The sequence below is a fragment of the Nerophis lumbriciformis genome, linkage group LG12 (genome assembly GCF_033978685.3).
Source record: "Nerophis lumbriciformis linkage group LG12, RoL_Nlum_v2.1, whole genome shotgun sequence".
NCBI lineage: Eukaryota > Metazoa > Chordata > Actinopteri > Syngnathiformes > Syngnathidae > Nerophis > Nerophis lumbriciformis.
This window is the reverse complement of record NC_084559.2, coordinates 8,463,069-8,479,206: the sequence shown is the minus strand read 5'-3', so window position 1 is coordinate 8,479,206 and position 16,138 is coordinate 8,463,069. Positions and strand designations below refer to the sequence as shown.

The window sequence follows — 16,138 nt, the reverse complement described above, 5'->3', positions numbered from 1 at the left end:
TTTAAAAATTGCGCTCTAGAGCAATTTTTGAATAAAACGGAGAAAAAACTGCTCCTCGGAAGAAAAAAAAATGACAAAACTGCCTGTAACTCCCACTGGGAAGGTCGGAGAGACATGAAACAAAATCCTCTCCGTAGGTCTCACTTAGACCTACATTTCATAAATTGACAACCCCCAGCAAAAATCTAAAAGAAGCTTGCTATTCCCCCTTCAACACAACGTTTTTGTAAAAACCGGTCACCTTTCTTCAAACATTATCTCCTCTGAGCGTGTTTGTTGTTTCGGCTTCAAACAGGAGAGAGATTGAACCCTTTTGATTAAAAGTTATCGAAAGAGTTTTAATAACGGCTCCGGTTTTGATTTTATGACCCTTCAAAGAGCCGCATGCTGCTGTTTTTTTCAAGAAGGCTGCTTAAAAGCAGGAAGCACCAGCGTGCCCACACAATGCAGACAAGGTAGGTACACTAAACAAAAGTATTGGGACAATTCGGACTAAAAGTAGACAAAAGTATTGGGACACTTATGACTACCACTGGACAAAAGTATTGGGACACTTAGGACTAGCACCTGCCAAATATGCGGGCCCGACCAATGCTGCTTGCAGCTTTAATATTCTAACTGATCTTTTTTGTAGCACAATTAGTGAATACATTGTAGTTTTGTAATTATCACCCCACATAATGCTTTATTCATTAATGAAATATTTCCTACCACATTATGTTGTATTTTTTTATATATTTCCAGTTAATTGTATCAGTTTATTTCAGGGTGTACAAAGTCAGCTGGGATAGGCTCCAGCTCACCGCTGAGCCTAATGAGGACAAGCAGTAAACAAAAAGGATGGATTTTATTGCACAAATCTGGCAAGGTTCTCCACACAATTTATTGTTAAACTAATGAAAACAAAGTATAAGATGAAACTACATTTTTAAAAGAAGACAATCAATATAATTACAGTTCTAGACCACAGTCCTGTGATAAAACCTAGATGTTATCAGCACAAATAGCCCTCACACATTGAGTTAAGTGCAATCCAGACACAGCGTCTACTCTTATGTCATGTTTTCTACATTATAAATGGGATGACTATTTCCTCCTGTGGATGCAGCATCAGTATTCTCCAGGCGCACTATGAATCAGCCGGGCCGGAGAAACTGCATGATTACCTTCATTTATCATAAAGCGTGCGCCTAAAAAGCGTCGGCACGACAGCTGCTGATAAACTTGCACAATTTCTTGCAGCAGGTCTGACAAAGCAAGGCTGCTGCTGCTGTTTGCAAGCTATTAAGCCATGTTGGGTTTATCCACAAGCCATCATTTACAACGCTGCCTGTCCACCATTAAATGGGAAGTGGACCTTGTCTTGTTCTACTCAAAACTGAAGCACTGCCTCATATTTATTCCAGAACATTTTTAGCTGAGATAGGCTCCAGCACCACCCGCCACCTCAAAAGGGACACACTGTAGAAAAATGGATGGATGGCTGGATTAAAGCAGTTTCTCTACAAAAAAGAGGTTTTGAGTGTCACTGCCATCTAGTGGTGTTAGCATGAAAGTGTCCTTTAGAGGCGCATAGAGAGTGAGGGTGCTGGGGACTGTAAGTCCTGGTCCAGCAGGCGGAAGAGCATAGTGCTTTTGTTACGTTGTGACGTTTGTCCCAGACAGTGGTAGAGCTGAGCTTGCAGGTAGTGGACGTCTCGCAGGCGCTCCTTGCAGTTGAGCTTGGAGAAATAAACTGCAGCCTCATCTAGCATGTCTACCGCCGAGACAGCCACGCACAAATCTGTTAGGGAGAACATCGTGTGAGGCCGAGTCACATGTAAGTCTAAGGCAGGGGTCACCCGAGGGATACTTGCTAGGTAATATATTGAGGGCACTCTTCTGATTGACTTTATTTCATTTTGAATGATATTAATCTATATGCACAAAGTCACCACATTAATAATGTCTCAAAATAATGATCACAAATGATGTAACAAGATAAACATTAAGATGCAACACTTTTTTAATCAATTGTTTCATTTTGATCATTCGTTCCATTTTCACAAGACATTCTTATAATCATGAATTATGTTGCATCACATTTGTACATGTAAAACCAAATATGAATTAGTCAATGCTAGTTTTAGTTAGGGATGACACTCGGGGTGTAACGGTACGTGTATTTGTATTGAATACCATGGTCCGTAAACCAGGCACGGGTAGATTTTGCGCTGTGTGCAGGCGCCAAGTCCTGTTGGAACTTGAAATCTCCATCTCCATAGAGCAGGTCAGCAGCAGGAAGCATGAAGTGCTCTAAAACTTGCTGGTAGACGGCTGCGTTGACCCTGGATCTCAGGAAACAGAGTGGACCGACACCAGCAGATGACATGGCACCCCAAACCATCACTGATGGTGGAAACTTTACACTAGACTTCAGGCAACGTGGATCCTGTGCCTCTCCTGTCTTCCTCCAGACTCTGGGACCTCGATTTCCAAAGGAAATGCAAAATTTGCATGGTTGGGTGATGGTTTGGGGTGCCATGTCATCTGCTGGTGTCGGTCCACTCTGTTTCCTGAGATCCAGGGTCAACGCAGCCGTCTACCAGCAAGTTTTAGAGCACTTCATGCTTCCTGCTGCTGACCTGCTCTATGGAGATGGAGATTTCAAGTTCCAACAGGACTTGGCGCCTGCACACAGCGCAAAATCTACCCGTGCCTGGTTTACGGACCATGGTATTTCTGTTCTAAATTGGCCCGCCAACTCCCCTGACCTTAGCCCCATAGAAAATCTGTGGGGTATTGTGAAAAGGAAGATGCAGAATGCCAGACCCAAAAACGCAGAAGAGTTGAAGGCCACTATCAGAGCAACCTGGGCTCTCATAACACCTGAGCAGTGCCAGAAACTCATCGACTCCATGCCACGCCGCATTAACGCAGTAATTGAGGCAAAAGGAGCTCCAACCAAGTATTGAGTATTGTACATGCTCATATTTTTCATTTTCATACTTTTCAGTTGGCCAACATTTCTAAAAATCCCTTTTTTGTATTAGCCTTAAGTAATATTCTAATTTTGTGACACACGGAATTTTGGATTTTCATTTGTTGCCACTTCAAATCATCAAAATTAAATGAAATAAACATTTGAATGCATCAGTCTGTGTGCAATGAATAAATATAATGTACAAGTTACACCTTTTGAATGCAATTACTGAAATAAATCAAGTTTTTCAAAATATTCTAATTTACTGGCTTTTACCTGTATATACGTATATACATATTTATTTTATTATATGTATATATATATATATATATATATATATATACGTATATATATATATATATATATACATATATATATATATTAATTTTATTATATATATATATATATATATACACATTTTATTATTTATATATGTATATATATATATATGGTGGCGACTTGTCCAGGGTGTACCCCGCCTTCCGCCCGATTGTAGCTGAGATAGGCTCCAGCGCCCCCCGCGACCCCAAAGGGAATAAGCGGTAGAAAATGGATGGATGGATATATAAAAAAAAAAATACTTGAATTTCAGTGTTCATTTATTTACACATATACACACACATAACACTAGATGGCAGTATTGTCCTGTTTAAGAGTGTCACAACATTGCTGTTTACGGCAGACGAACTGCTTTACGGTATACAAAAACGTGACTGCTGTTGTTGTGTGTTGTTGCCGCGCTGGGAGGAAGTTAATGAAACTGCCTAACAATAAACCCACATAAGAAACCAAGAACTCGCCCTCCATCATTCTACAGTTTTAACGTGATTGGGCAGGTATGCTGAATTTCGGGAGAAAATTTGTCACGGGAGGTTTTCGGGAGAGGCGCTGAATTTCGGGAGTCTCCCGGAAAATCCGGGAGCGTTGGCAAGTATGGTACTGTTACACGCCTAGCGCATATAGATTTATAGATTTAATATAGATTTCCTTGGCATCTTAATACTTATTAACTGATACGGATCGTTAGTGTATTTAAGAAGTATGCCGCTATAAAAATATTTAATGACAACTATAGGGACACGTGAAATATAGCTGTGGTTTTAATGACTATTAGCTTTGGCAAGAGCAGTGAACGCAACATTTAAGAGTAGAACCATTTCAACAAGAAGTAGTATTTCCCTTCTCTCCTAAGTGTTCGATGGCATCTTATAACGCGCTGGAATTCTAAGTTATTGAGGTCTCTGTCGGCGTGGTTCGCAAAGTGATGTGTGTTTCAAAACTACTGATGAGGCCGCAGAATACCAACACAATAAAAGACCATTTTAGACACAAATAACTGCTATTTTTAGAACAGGCTCCAATGTGACTCGTATGTTGCTCGGGTGTGACCTTATGGCCGTGGTGACCCCTGCTCTAAAGTGTGTAAAAGTTATAATGTGTTACCTGCTTGCCCTTGTCGGTTTGGCCTGAATCCAGCAACCGCCATCTGACAGCGGGCTGCCAGCAACAGGGCGCGCCCTTTGTCGACCAGTGCACCGTGTGCCAGGATGGGCTCGATGGCTTCATGCAGGACTAGAAGAGCCTGCGCGGGGACCCCCAACATCAACTACGGAGAGTGAGGAATAAAATAGTAAAGCCATTGATGAATAGGGTTTGATTGATTGATTGACATTTGTATTAGTAGATTGCACAGTACAGTACATATTCCGTACAATTGACCACTAAATGGTAACACCACAATAAGTTTTTAAACTTGTTTAAGTCGGGGTCCACGTAAATCAATTCATGGTTCTTCAGGGCTGGGCGATATGGACAAAAAAGTATATCTCGATATATTTTTACTTAAACTCGATATTCGACATACCGTATTTTTCGGAGTATACCGTATTTTCCGCACCATAAGCCGCCCTGGGTTAAAAGCCGCGCCTTCAATGAACGGCATATTTCAAAACTTTGTCCACCTATAAGCCGCCCCGTGTTATAAGCCGCATCTAACTGCGCTAAAGGTATGTCAAAAAAACAGTCGGATAGGTCAGTCAAACTTTAATAATATATTAAAAACCAGCGTGATGTGGGCGCGCATGGAGTCGTATATCAACATGGACGGAGCTGCGTGAAAAAAGCCACCCGGCCTCTTCGCGTAAACTTAAACTTACCTTAACCACTCGCTCATCTTTTCTTCATCCATCCATCCTTTCGAGTTAGCTTTTATGATGACGCCGGCTGGAAAGGTCTCTTTTGGCAAGGTCTTCCTTTTGAATATCACCATGGGTGGAAGTTTCTGGCCATTAGCATGGCAAGCTAGAACCACAGTGAAGGATGACTTCTCATTCCCTGTGGTGCGAATATTCACCGTACGTGCTCCCGTTGTATCCACAGTGCGGTTCACGGGAATATCAAAAGTCAGTGGAACCTCGTCCATGTTGATAATGTTCTCTGGCCGGATCTTTTTTTCAGCTATCTTGTTTTTACAATATGCACGGAAAGTAGCCAGCTTTTCTTGAAAGTCTTTAGGCAGTTGCTGTGAAATAGTAGTCCGTGTGCGGATGGAGAGATTGCGTCTTTTCATGAACCGGAAAACTGTCGCTTAGTAGGAGCCATTTTGTGGTCTTTACAGATGTAAACACACAAAGGAAATGAAACGTAATATCCGCGCGCTTCTTCTTCTTCTTCTACCGGGGCGGGTGGTTGCTTACAGTAGAAGAAGAAGCGCTTCCTGTTCTATGGGGGCGGGTGCTTACCTTGGCGGTTGCTTGCGTAGAAGAAGAAGCACTTCCTCTTCTACGGGGAAAAAAGATGGCGGCTGTTTACCGTAGTTGCGAGACCGAAACTTTATGAAAATGAATCTTAATATTAATCCATATAAAAAGCGCACCGGGTTATAAGCTGCACTGTCAGCTTTTGAGTAAATTTGTGGTTTTTAGGTGCGGCTAATAGTGCGGAAAATACGGTAAGTTGCTCCGGAGTATAAGTCGCACCGGCTGAAAATGCATAATAAAGAAGGAAAAAACATATATAAATCGCATTTTTGGGGGAAATATATTTGATAAAAGCCAACAGCAAGAATAGACATTTGAAAGGCAATTTAAAATAAATGAAGAATAGTGAACAACAGGCTGAATAAGTGTACGTTATATGAGGCATAAATAACCAACTGGTATGTTAACGTAACATATTATGGTAAGAGTCATTCAAATAACTATAACATATAGAACATGCTATACGTTTACCAAACAATCTGTCACTCCTAATCGCTAAATCCCATGAAATCTTATACGTCTAGTCTCTTACGTGAATGAGATCAATAATATTATTTGATATTTTACGCTAATGTGTTAATCATTTCACACATAAGTCGCGCCTGCGTATAAGTCGCACCCCCGGCCAAACTATGAAAAAACTGCGATTTATAGTCTGAAAAATACAGTGCATCTCAATATATCTTTCGGTGAAAGTATACATATAAAGATATTCATTTCTGAGCGAGATTCAGTAAAATTGAAGTGAATGACAACTGTACTGTAAACAGTCAGTGACACTTTTATTAACCCAGTTAGTCAAGATGGGTATTAACAGCACTTTTATTAACCAGTTAGTCAAGATGGGTATTAACAGCACTTTTATTAACCCAGTTAGTCAAGATGGGTATTAACAGCACTTTTATTAACCCAGTTAGTCAAGATGGGTATTAACAGCACTTTTATTAACCCAGTTAGTCAAGATGGGTATTAACAGCACTTTTATTAACCCAGTTAGTCAAGATGGGTATTAACAGCACTTTTATTAACCCAGTTAGTCAAGATGGGTATTAACAGCACTTTTATTAACCAGTTAGTCAAGATGGGTATTAACAGCACTTTTATTAACCCAGTTAGTCAAGATGGGTATTAACAGCACTTTTATTAACCCAGTTAGTCAAGATGGGTATTAACAGCACTTTTATTAACCAGTTAGTCAAGATGGGTATTAACAGCACTTTTATTAACCCAGTTAGTCAAGATGGGTATTAACAGCACTTTTATTAACCCAGTTAGTCAAGATGGGTATTAACAGCACAGAAAATAAACTGTTGAAGTATCACATAATTTTACATAACATAAGTAAAATATTATTTCTATCTAAAATAAATAACATAGCTGTGCAAATAATACAAAATGTATCAAACTCAGAAAAAAAAATAATTTGCAGGCAGGCACTTTTTAATTCCCAGTGGATGATGTAAAGGACTGTCTCACACGTACGGTTCAGGTCAGCACCAAGTACCGTATTTTCCGCACTATTAGCCGCACCTAAAAACCACAAATTTACTCAAAAGCTGACAGTGCGGCTTATAACCCGGTGCGCTTTATATATGGATTAATATTAAGATTCATTTTCATAAAGTTTCGGTCTCGCAACTACGGTAAACAGCCGCCATCTTTTTTCCCCGTAGAAGAGGAAGTGCTTCTTCTTCTACGCAAGCAACCGCCAAGGTAAGCACCCCCCCCCATAGAACAGGAAGCGCTTCTTCTTCTACTGTAAGCAACCACCCGCCCGCGTAGAAGAAGAAGAAGAAGCGCGCGGATATTACGTTTCATTTCCTTTGTGTGTTTACATCTGTAAAGACCACAAAATGGCTCCTACTAAGCGACAGGTTTCCAAGACGCAATCTCTCCATCCGCACACGGACTACTATTTCACAGCAACTGCCTAAAGACTTTCAAGAAAAGCTGGCTACTTTCCGTGCATATTGTAAAAACAAGATAGCTGAAAAAAAGATCCGGCCAGAGAACATTATCAACATGGACGAGGTTCCACTGACTTTTGATATTCCTGTGAACCGCACTGTGGATACAACGGGAGCACGTACGGTGAATATTCGCACCACAGGGAATGAGAAGCCATCCTTCACTGTGGTTCTAGCTTGCCATGCTAATGGCCAGAAACTTCCACACATGGTGATATTCAAAAGGAAGACCTTGCCAAAAGAGACCTTTCCAGCCGGCGTCATCATAAAAGCTAACTCGAAGGGATGGATGAAGAAAAGATGAGCGAGTGGTTAAGGTAAGTTTACGCGAAGAGGCCGGGTGGCTTTTTTCACGCAGCTCCGTCCATGTTGATATACGACTCCATGCGCGCCCACGTCACGCTGGTTTTTAATATATTATTAAAGTTTGACTGACCTATCTGACTGTTTTTTTGACATTCCTTTAGCGCAGTTAGATGCGGCTTACAACACGGGGCGTCTTATAGGTGGACAAAGTTTTGAAATATGCCCTTCATTGAAGGCGCGGCTTATAACCCAGGGCGCCTTATGGTGCGGAAAATACGGTAGTTATGCTGTCAACATTTAACAATATTTCTTCAACTTGGACTTGAAAGCATAAATAGTATAAACACTTTTAACAGTATAACAGTACTAAACAATTCCAATAGATAACATTGGTGTCATTACCTTTTTGTGGCTAAAATCCGAAAAACGTTGAAAGTTTTCCACTTGTATCGCTAGCAACGGCATTAGACTTGTGTTTTTTTGTCCCAACGTGGTCTTTTACATCGCTAATTCCTCCGTGTCCGATCGAAAAATCTTGTCTGCACAAGGTGCAATTCGCGTAGTTTTCACCCTTTTTGGAACGGATAATTATTCCCGGATAGGCTTTTGAATATTCTTCACGGAATGACTGCAGTTTTCTTTTCGGTTTAAGACTCATTTGCGATTTTTCTCCGGCTGATTCCATGATCGTTCACTCGTTTGGAAACAATGGCAACTAGTGCCTCGTGCTTGGCAGCGGTGCTATAAATAGCCTCGCGCATTTAAAAAACTTTTTTTTTTAAATTAATGAAAAACCGTATTTTTTATCACTGCAACCGTAACCCGGAATAGGTTGATGAAAACCGTACTAATTACGGGAAAACCGGAGTAGTTGACAGGTATGGACTCATCATAGTAAACAACCAACCAATCATGGATGTTCTTATACATGCAAGCACGTCTTGGAAGGAGGAAGGGGAGGGGCTTAGTAGCCAATGGACTTTTTGAGAGGGAGTGGGAAGCGGGGGAAGAACAAGGAACACATCAAGTGATTGGTAATTTTAACGTGAAATACATTATATCAATATTACGATATTTTCTTAATTCATATCTTGTTTAAAAATATATCGATATATCTTGCAAACTCGATATATCGCCCAGCCCTAGTGATGAATGCGACTTAAAGCAAAAGTGTTAGGACTAGAGATGCGCGGATAGGCAATTATTTCATCCGCAACCGCATCAGAAAGTCGTCAACCATCCGCCATCCACCCGATCCAACATTTGATCAGAACCGCACCCGCCCGTTGTTATATATCTAATACAGACGATGCAAGGCATTAGTGAGGTTATAAAGCTTTTGCCTGTTAAAGAAAGGAGACTGATCCAATGCAGCACAGACATTCGCGTGCCACGCTGTCACGGCCCAGACGCACACCAGTGCGCAATCATATGAGAGCCGCGCCGAGCGCAACTCCAAGCGCATCTCGCTGCCGGCGACGGCCGTATGGGCCCGACGCTCCAGTGCCATCCATTTTCAGGGCTAGTTGATTCGGCAGGTGGGTTGTTACACACTCCTTAGTGGGTTCCGACTTCCATGGCCACCGTCCTGCTGTCTATATCAACCAGGGTGAGCCCCACCCCTTTCGTGAGCGCACTGCGCGCGGAGTGACCCCTGTTACGCGCCCCCGGCAACAGGGGTGGCGGGCAGGTAAGCTGCGCGGGCGGAGCGCGCGGAGTGACCCCTGTTACGAGCCCCTGGCCACGGGGGTGGCGGGCATATGCTGCATATGCCACAACAGAAGAAAAAAAAGAAAAAGAGATGGACACTTTTACGGAGCGGAGAAGGGACGCGCCGGCCGCGGCGAAGGCGGACGAGGCGGGGTGTCGGTGCGGTGGGCGCGGTGGTGACCCTGGACGTGCGTCGGGCCCTTCTCGCGGATCGCCTCAGCTACGGCTCCCGGTGGGGCCCTCTCGGGGGAAGGGGCCTCGGTCCCGGACCCCGGCGAGGCGTCCCTTCTCCGCTCCGTAAAAGTGTCAATCTCTTTTTTTTTTTTCTTCTGTTGTGGCATATGCTGCAGGTGCCTGCTCGCTTTTCGTATGTGGGTAACAACATTTAACTATGTATATATATTTCCGAATTGGTTTAACTGCCACCCGCCTGAATCTATTTAAAATCAATTTTTTTTTTATTTCAACCGCCCGACCCGACCCGCGGATAAAATCTAATTTTTTTTTATTTCATCCGCCCGATCCGCGGATAATCCGCGGACTCCGCGGTTGTGCCCGCAAACCGCGCATCTCTAGTTAGGACTGACCTGAGTGAAGGCCAGGTGCATGAGGGTCTCTGAGGCCAGCGACTGGAGGTGGTGCTGTCGGGCCAGAGCCAAGGCCTGGAAGAGGAGAGGAAGTGCTGTGGAAAAGTCGGATGACTCCCAGTGGAGCTCAGCTGTTGAAAGCAGAACTCTGTGCGAGATAAAAAAACCAAACTGTTTTGCCTTCCCAAGATAAGAAGGACACGTAAATGTATTTTTAGATAAAGAGCAGGAGTGTTTGTCAACCTGATGACCGTCTCTGTGCATTTATTCTTCTCGCAATGCGCCTGCAGTCGCTGCAAGATGCTGTAAGCCTCAGTGGTCCGACTCAAAACCTTAAGGACACAGACTTTCCTGGCAAAAACCAAAGGACTGTTTTAACTGCAATGATAAAGGCGGGTTATAGTTAAATGTGTCTGCCTTCCACTTACCTGTAGAGACCCTCTGTTTTGTTTAAAGCAGAAATAGATGGGACCAGTTGTTCGGCCAAATTGTACTTTCCTTCGACCATGTGCCTCTCAAATTGGATTTTTATGTCACTCAGCATCCAGAGCTGCATTGGAGAAGAATGGATGCAAGTCATGCACCAAAAATACACAGTCATCTCTTCCCAAATACAGTGGGGCAAAAAAGTATTGTCAGCCACCAATTGTGCAAGTTCTCCCACTTAAAATGATGACAGAGGTCATAGGTACACTTCAACTGTGAGAGACAGAATGTGAAAAAAAATTCCAGGAATTCACATTGTAGGATTTTTAAAGAATTTATTTGTAAATTATGGTGGAAAATAAGTATTTGGTCAATAACAAAAATTCAACTCAATACTTTGTTATTGCCAACAAAGTTTATATTACAGAGGTCAAACGATTACTATAGGTCTTTACCAGGTTTGCACACGCAGTAGCTGGTATTTTGGCCCATTCCTCCATGCAGATCTTCTCGAGAGCAGTGATGTTTTGGGGCTGTCGCCGAGCAACACAGACTTTCAACTCCCTCCACAGATTTTCTATGGGGTTGAGGTCTGGAGACTGGCTAGGCCACTCCAGGACTTTCAAATGCTTCTTACGGAGCCACTCCTTCGTTGCCCGGGCGGTGTGTTTGGGATCATTGTCATGCTGGAAGACCCAGCCACGTTTCATCTTCAAAGCTCTCTCTGATGGAAGGAGGTTTTGGCTCAAAATCTCACGATACATGGCCCCATTCATTCTTTCCTTAACACAGATCAGTCGGCCTGTCCCCTTAGCAGAAAAACAGCCCCAAAGCATGATGTTTCCACCCCCATGCTTCACAGTAGGTATGGTGTTCTTGGGATGCAACTCAGTATTCTTCTTCCTCCAAACGCGACGAGTTGAGTTTATACCAAAAAGTTCTATTTTGGTTTCATCTGACCACATGACATTCTCCCAATCATCCATGTGCTCTCTGGCAAACTTCAGACGGGCCTGGACATGCACTGGCTTAAGCAGGGGGACACGTCTGGCACTGCAGGATTTGATTCCCTGTCGGCGTAGTGTGTTACTGATGGTAACCTTTGTTACTTTGGTCCCAGCTCTCTGCAGGTCATTCACCAGGTCCCCCCGTGTGGTTCTGGGATTTTTGCTCACCGTTCTCATGATCATTTTGACCCCACGGGATGAGATCTTGCGTGGAGCCCCAGATTGAGGGAGATTATCAGTGGTTTTGTATGTCTTCCATTTTCTGATAATTGCTCCCACAGTTGATTTTTTCACACCAAGCTGCTTGCCTATTGTAGATTCACTCTTCACAGTCTGGTGCAGGTCTACAATTATTTTCCTGGTGTCCTTCGACAGCTCTTTGGTCTTGGCCATAGTGGAGTTTGGAGTCTGACTGTTTGAAGCTGTGGACAGGTGTCTTTTATACAGATAACCAGTTCAAACAGGTGCCTTTAAGACACGTAACGAGTGGAGGACAGAAGAGCTTCTTTAAAGAAGAAGTTACAGGTCTGTGAGAGCCAGAGATCTTCCTTGTTTGAAGTGACCAAATACTTATTTCCCACCATAATTTACAAATAAATTCTTTAAAATTCCTACAATGTGAATTCCTGGATTTTTTTTCACATTCTGTCTCTCACAGTTGAAGTGTACCTATGATGAAAATTACAGACCTCTGTCATCATTTTAAGTGGGAGAACTTGCACTATCGGTGGCTGACTAAATACTTTTTTGCCCCACTGTACATAGAGGTAAAGTGGGCCCCTGCATCCTTTGATTTTTCAGTAGATGGTTTTGGTGGAAGGTTAGGACACCCCTGAGCTGGAACATACCTTGGCATGCTGTGTATGAGCAGGAAACTGATCTTTAAGATGCTGGAGGATGTCAGCAACAGCCCCATACAGGCCCTGTAACCCAAGCAAAGGAATAAAAACAAGAACCGCTTACTGGTCGCTAAGCCGTCGATCGCAAGCGACCAGTAGATCTTTGGGACACTATTGTGAAAATATTAGAAAAAATAAATATGACATCAGTGACACCCCTACTCAGAGAGTGATCAGCAGACCCGCAAACAGGCACCCATTTTAACCCCTGAACCCACCTCGCCTCTCCCTCTTTAGCCTCACATGCGGCACTACCGACACCGCGGCCATGTTCCCGAGCGTGGCTGCACACAACACCCGCTCGACTTACAAACGCGCATTGCATGACGTGGACAAAAATCTCCGGGCTGCAACAATGCATTAAGGCTGACTGCTGCAGCACATCGGACATTTTCTAGCATCCAACATCAAACAACTCCCTCAACCACGATCATCATCACTCACCTATGACTGGAAGCTAACAAACACCCGTGAACATTGCTCCAAAGTACGGATTTGCTGTTGATTTATTGTGCATACAAAAGTCAAGATTGACATGTGCAAAGGCAGTAATATGATAAAACAAGGTGGCAGCTAAAGAACGACTACCAAGTTTAGCCCCTCTTTATAACACACAGGAAAAACCCGCCAGGTGAAAGGCTGATTTTACTACTGCCCACGCTGACTCGTGTCCCAAATGTGATCAAGGATGAACAAATATACTACAGTATTAAGAATAGAGTGGCCATAAACAGTTAGTTTTTTTACAAAAAAGTGCGGCACAGGGGCCAAATGGCCCCAAATGGCTTGTGACTCGTTTGTCAATGGCCCTAAGCATAATACCAAAAAAATAGCAAAAATTGGGAAAACAGCTAGAAGCACAATGAGAAAGGAACAACATTATTGACAAAAGCCAATAACAACACAAAGCTTTGTCTTTAAAACATAAATTTAAAAAAATATATATATACTTTATTTATACATATCCATAAACAGTATGAATGTATATATATATATATATATATATATATATATATATATATATATATATATATATATATATATATATATATATATATACTAGGGGTGTAACGGTACACAAAAATTCCGGTTCGGTACGTACCTCGGTTTAGAGGTCACGATTCGGTTCATTTTCGGTACAGTAAGAAAACAACAAAATATACATGTTTGGGTTATTTATTTACCAAATTTGCAAAATCTTCCACCAAAAATATTTTTCTTAGTGGAATATTTGATGTGAAGTAATGGGAACCTTGGATAGGTCAATAATTCATAATAACATTGATTTTGATTCAATATTATGTTTTGAGCAATGACAGTTTGAAAGAAAAAAAAAACAGCTTTGTTTTATTAGTCAACATTGCAACTTTTTCTAAATGACATTTAACCTTTAAGCTTTTTTATTTCACTTTTGTTATGTTTTTGTTTATTTTAATAGTATTTTTAGAATGTGCCGTGGGCCTTTAAAACATTAGCTGTGGGCCGCAAATGGCCTCCGGGGCACACTTTTGACACCCCTGCTATAGATAATAAAAAATTAAATGTGATAAATCTATGGATAAAAAGCAGAGCCTGGCGACGCATACGCGTTTATCATAACTCTCTCTCTCTCTCTCTGTCTCTGCCCCTCCCTCACCAATGCTGCTGCGCACACAATTTGTTTTGTTTTTAACCCCTTCTTAACCCTGAACGTACATTGAAAATACACGCAACCCTAACTCAAAATGCCGGACATTTGAGGCATTTAAGAAACTCTGCCCTGACAGCTCCGCAAAAGAGGACATGTCCGGTGAAAAGAGGATGTATGGTCAGTCTATCCTAGCCCGTTAGCAGCTAGCATGCCGTGTGTTGTGCCTCGGTGTGCATTGTTTACACAACGCGCGTTACGCTACTTAATATGTCCGTGTGGAAACTCGTTCGGTACAGAACCCCCGTACCAAAACGGTTCAATACAAATACACGTACCGTTACACCCCTAATATATATAAAACATAGTTGACCTAGGGGTAGGTCTTGCTTTGTTTTTTGGCTGAGACCAGGGATCTTGGGCTTGAAAAGGTTGGTGACCACTGCGCTAAGGAATGCTCATCTGTGTTATTACTTTCTCCCCATGCATGTCAGTGATGTACCAGCAGGGCATAAATCAGGCACAGGAAATTAAATTCAGAGTGTTACCTGCTCAGCGTGCAACTCAGCCAGATGGCAGAGCGCCACGGCAAAAGCCTCTGTGTTATTCTGCTGGACCCCGTAATTGACCGGCTCTAGGCTGCTCATGTGGAGAAGCAGCTGGGCCTGCTGCAGAGCCATGGTGCTGCATACGGGCGACACATGAATACATTGAGAGGAAGACAATTCATCTGTATAGATAAATGATCCATCCTTTATGTACTCAAGATCACCCAAGTGCTACCTAGTTACGTGCATGCAACTTTTCAAATGTTCAGGAAGTCATTCCATGTGACTGTGTCTGCAGGTGTAGCAGAGTAGACAACTTTGTGACGCCAGGTGAAGGGTCTGACCTCTTGCCATACATCTTCCATATGGACGTTGTCTGAGCCAAGCTGATCTCGATCAGCTCCGACAAGCTGTGCTTCCAGTGCAGGATGTCTGCGTCCTTCAGTGCCTCCATGGCCGTTTTACCCTGCGTGGTCCTCTGCTGGACCAAAGACTGGATGCGCAGAGAAGCCAGGTACTGTAGCAGAGAGAGGAGACTATCAGTCGCTCAACCTCGACAGTGCACATGCTTCTTGTGTTGACTAAGTAGGTGTTTGTTTTCTGTTTGTTGGACAAATGAAAGATTTGGCCTCTGCCTCAATATGTATGAACTTGTACCATTACACCACCAGGGCATGTAAACAGCTTATTAGAAAAGCATAAATGGGACAATTGCCCAATAACACTAACAATGCGCAAATACTGCACTGCAAAAACTGAAATCTACCGTATTTTCCGCACCATTAGCCGCACCTAAAAACCACAAATTTACTCAAAAGCTGACAGTGCGGCTTTTAACCCGGTGCGCTTTATATATGGATAAATATTAAGATTCATTTTCATAAAGTTTCGATCTCGCAACTTCGGTAAACAGCCGCCATCTTTTTTCCCGGTAGAACAGGAAGCGCTTCTTCTTCTACGCAAGCAATCGCCAAGGTAAGCACCCGCCCCCATAGAACAGGAAGCGCTTCTTCTTCTACTGTAAGCAACCACCCGCCCGCGTAGAAGAAGGAAAAACGCGCGGATATTACCGTACGTTTCATTTCCTGTTTACATCTGTAAAGACCACAAAATGGCTCCTACAAAGCGACAAGGATCCGGTTCACGAAAAGACGCAATCTCTCCATCCTCACACGGATTACTATTTCACAGCAACTGATATTCCTGTGAACCGCACTGTGGATACTGTGGATACAACGGGAGCACGTACGGTGAATATTCGCACCACAGGGAATGAGAAGTCATCCTTCACTGTGGTTCTAGCTTGCCATGCTAATGGCCTGAAACTTCCACCCATGGTG

General features: G+C 42.8%; 1 protein-coding gene across 1 annotated transcript in view; it reads right to left on the bottom strand.

Moving 5' to 3' along the window:
- Positions 1–778: 778 nt before the first annotated feature.
- anapc5 (anaphase promoting complex subunit 5) overlaps positions 779–16,138 on the bottom strand; it is a 38,062-nt gene continuing 22,702 nt past the window's right edge. Inside the window, exons 10-17 of the mRNA XM_061985741.2 lie at positions 15,143–15,315; positions 14,799–14,934; positions 12,573–12,647; positions 10,720–10,841; positions 10,535–10,642; positions 10,292–10,439; positions 4,406–4,568; positions 779–1,783 (exon numbers count right to left, since the gene is read on the bottom strand). Coding sequence (XP_061841725.2) covers positions 1,563–1,783; positions 4,406–4,568; positions 10,292–10,439; positions 10,535–10,642; positions 10,720–10,841; positions 12,573–12,647; positions 14,799–14,934; positions 15,143–15,315 — 1,146 coding nt within the window. The 3' untranslated portion in view covers positions 779–1,562. The remainder of the gene's footprint in view (positions 1,784–4,405; positions 4,569–10,291; positions 10,440–10,534; positions 10,643–10,719; positions 10,842–12,572; positions 12,648–14,798; positions 14,935–15,142; positions 15,316–16,138) is intronic.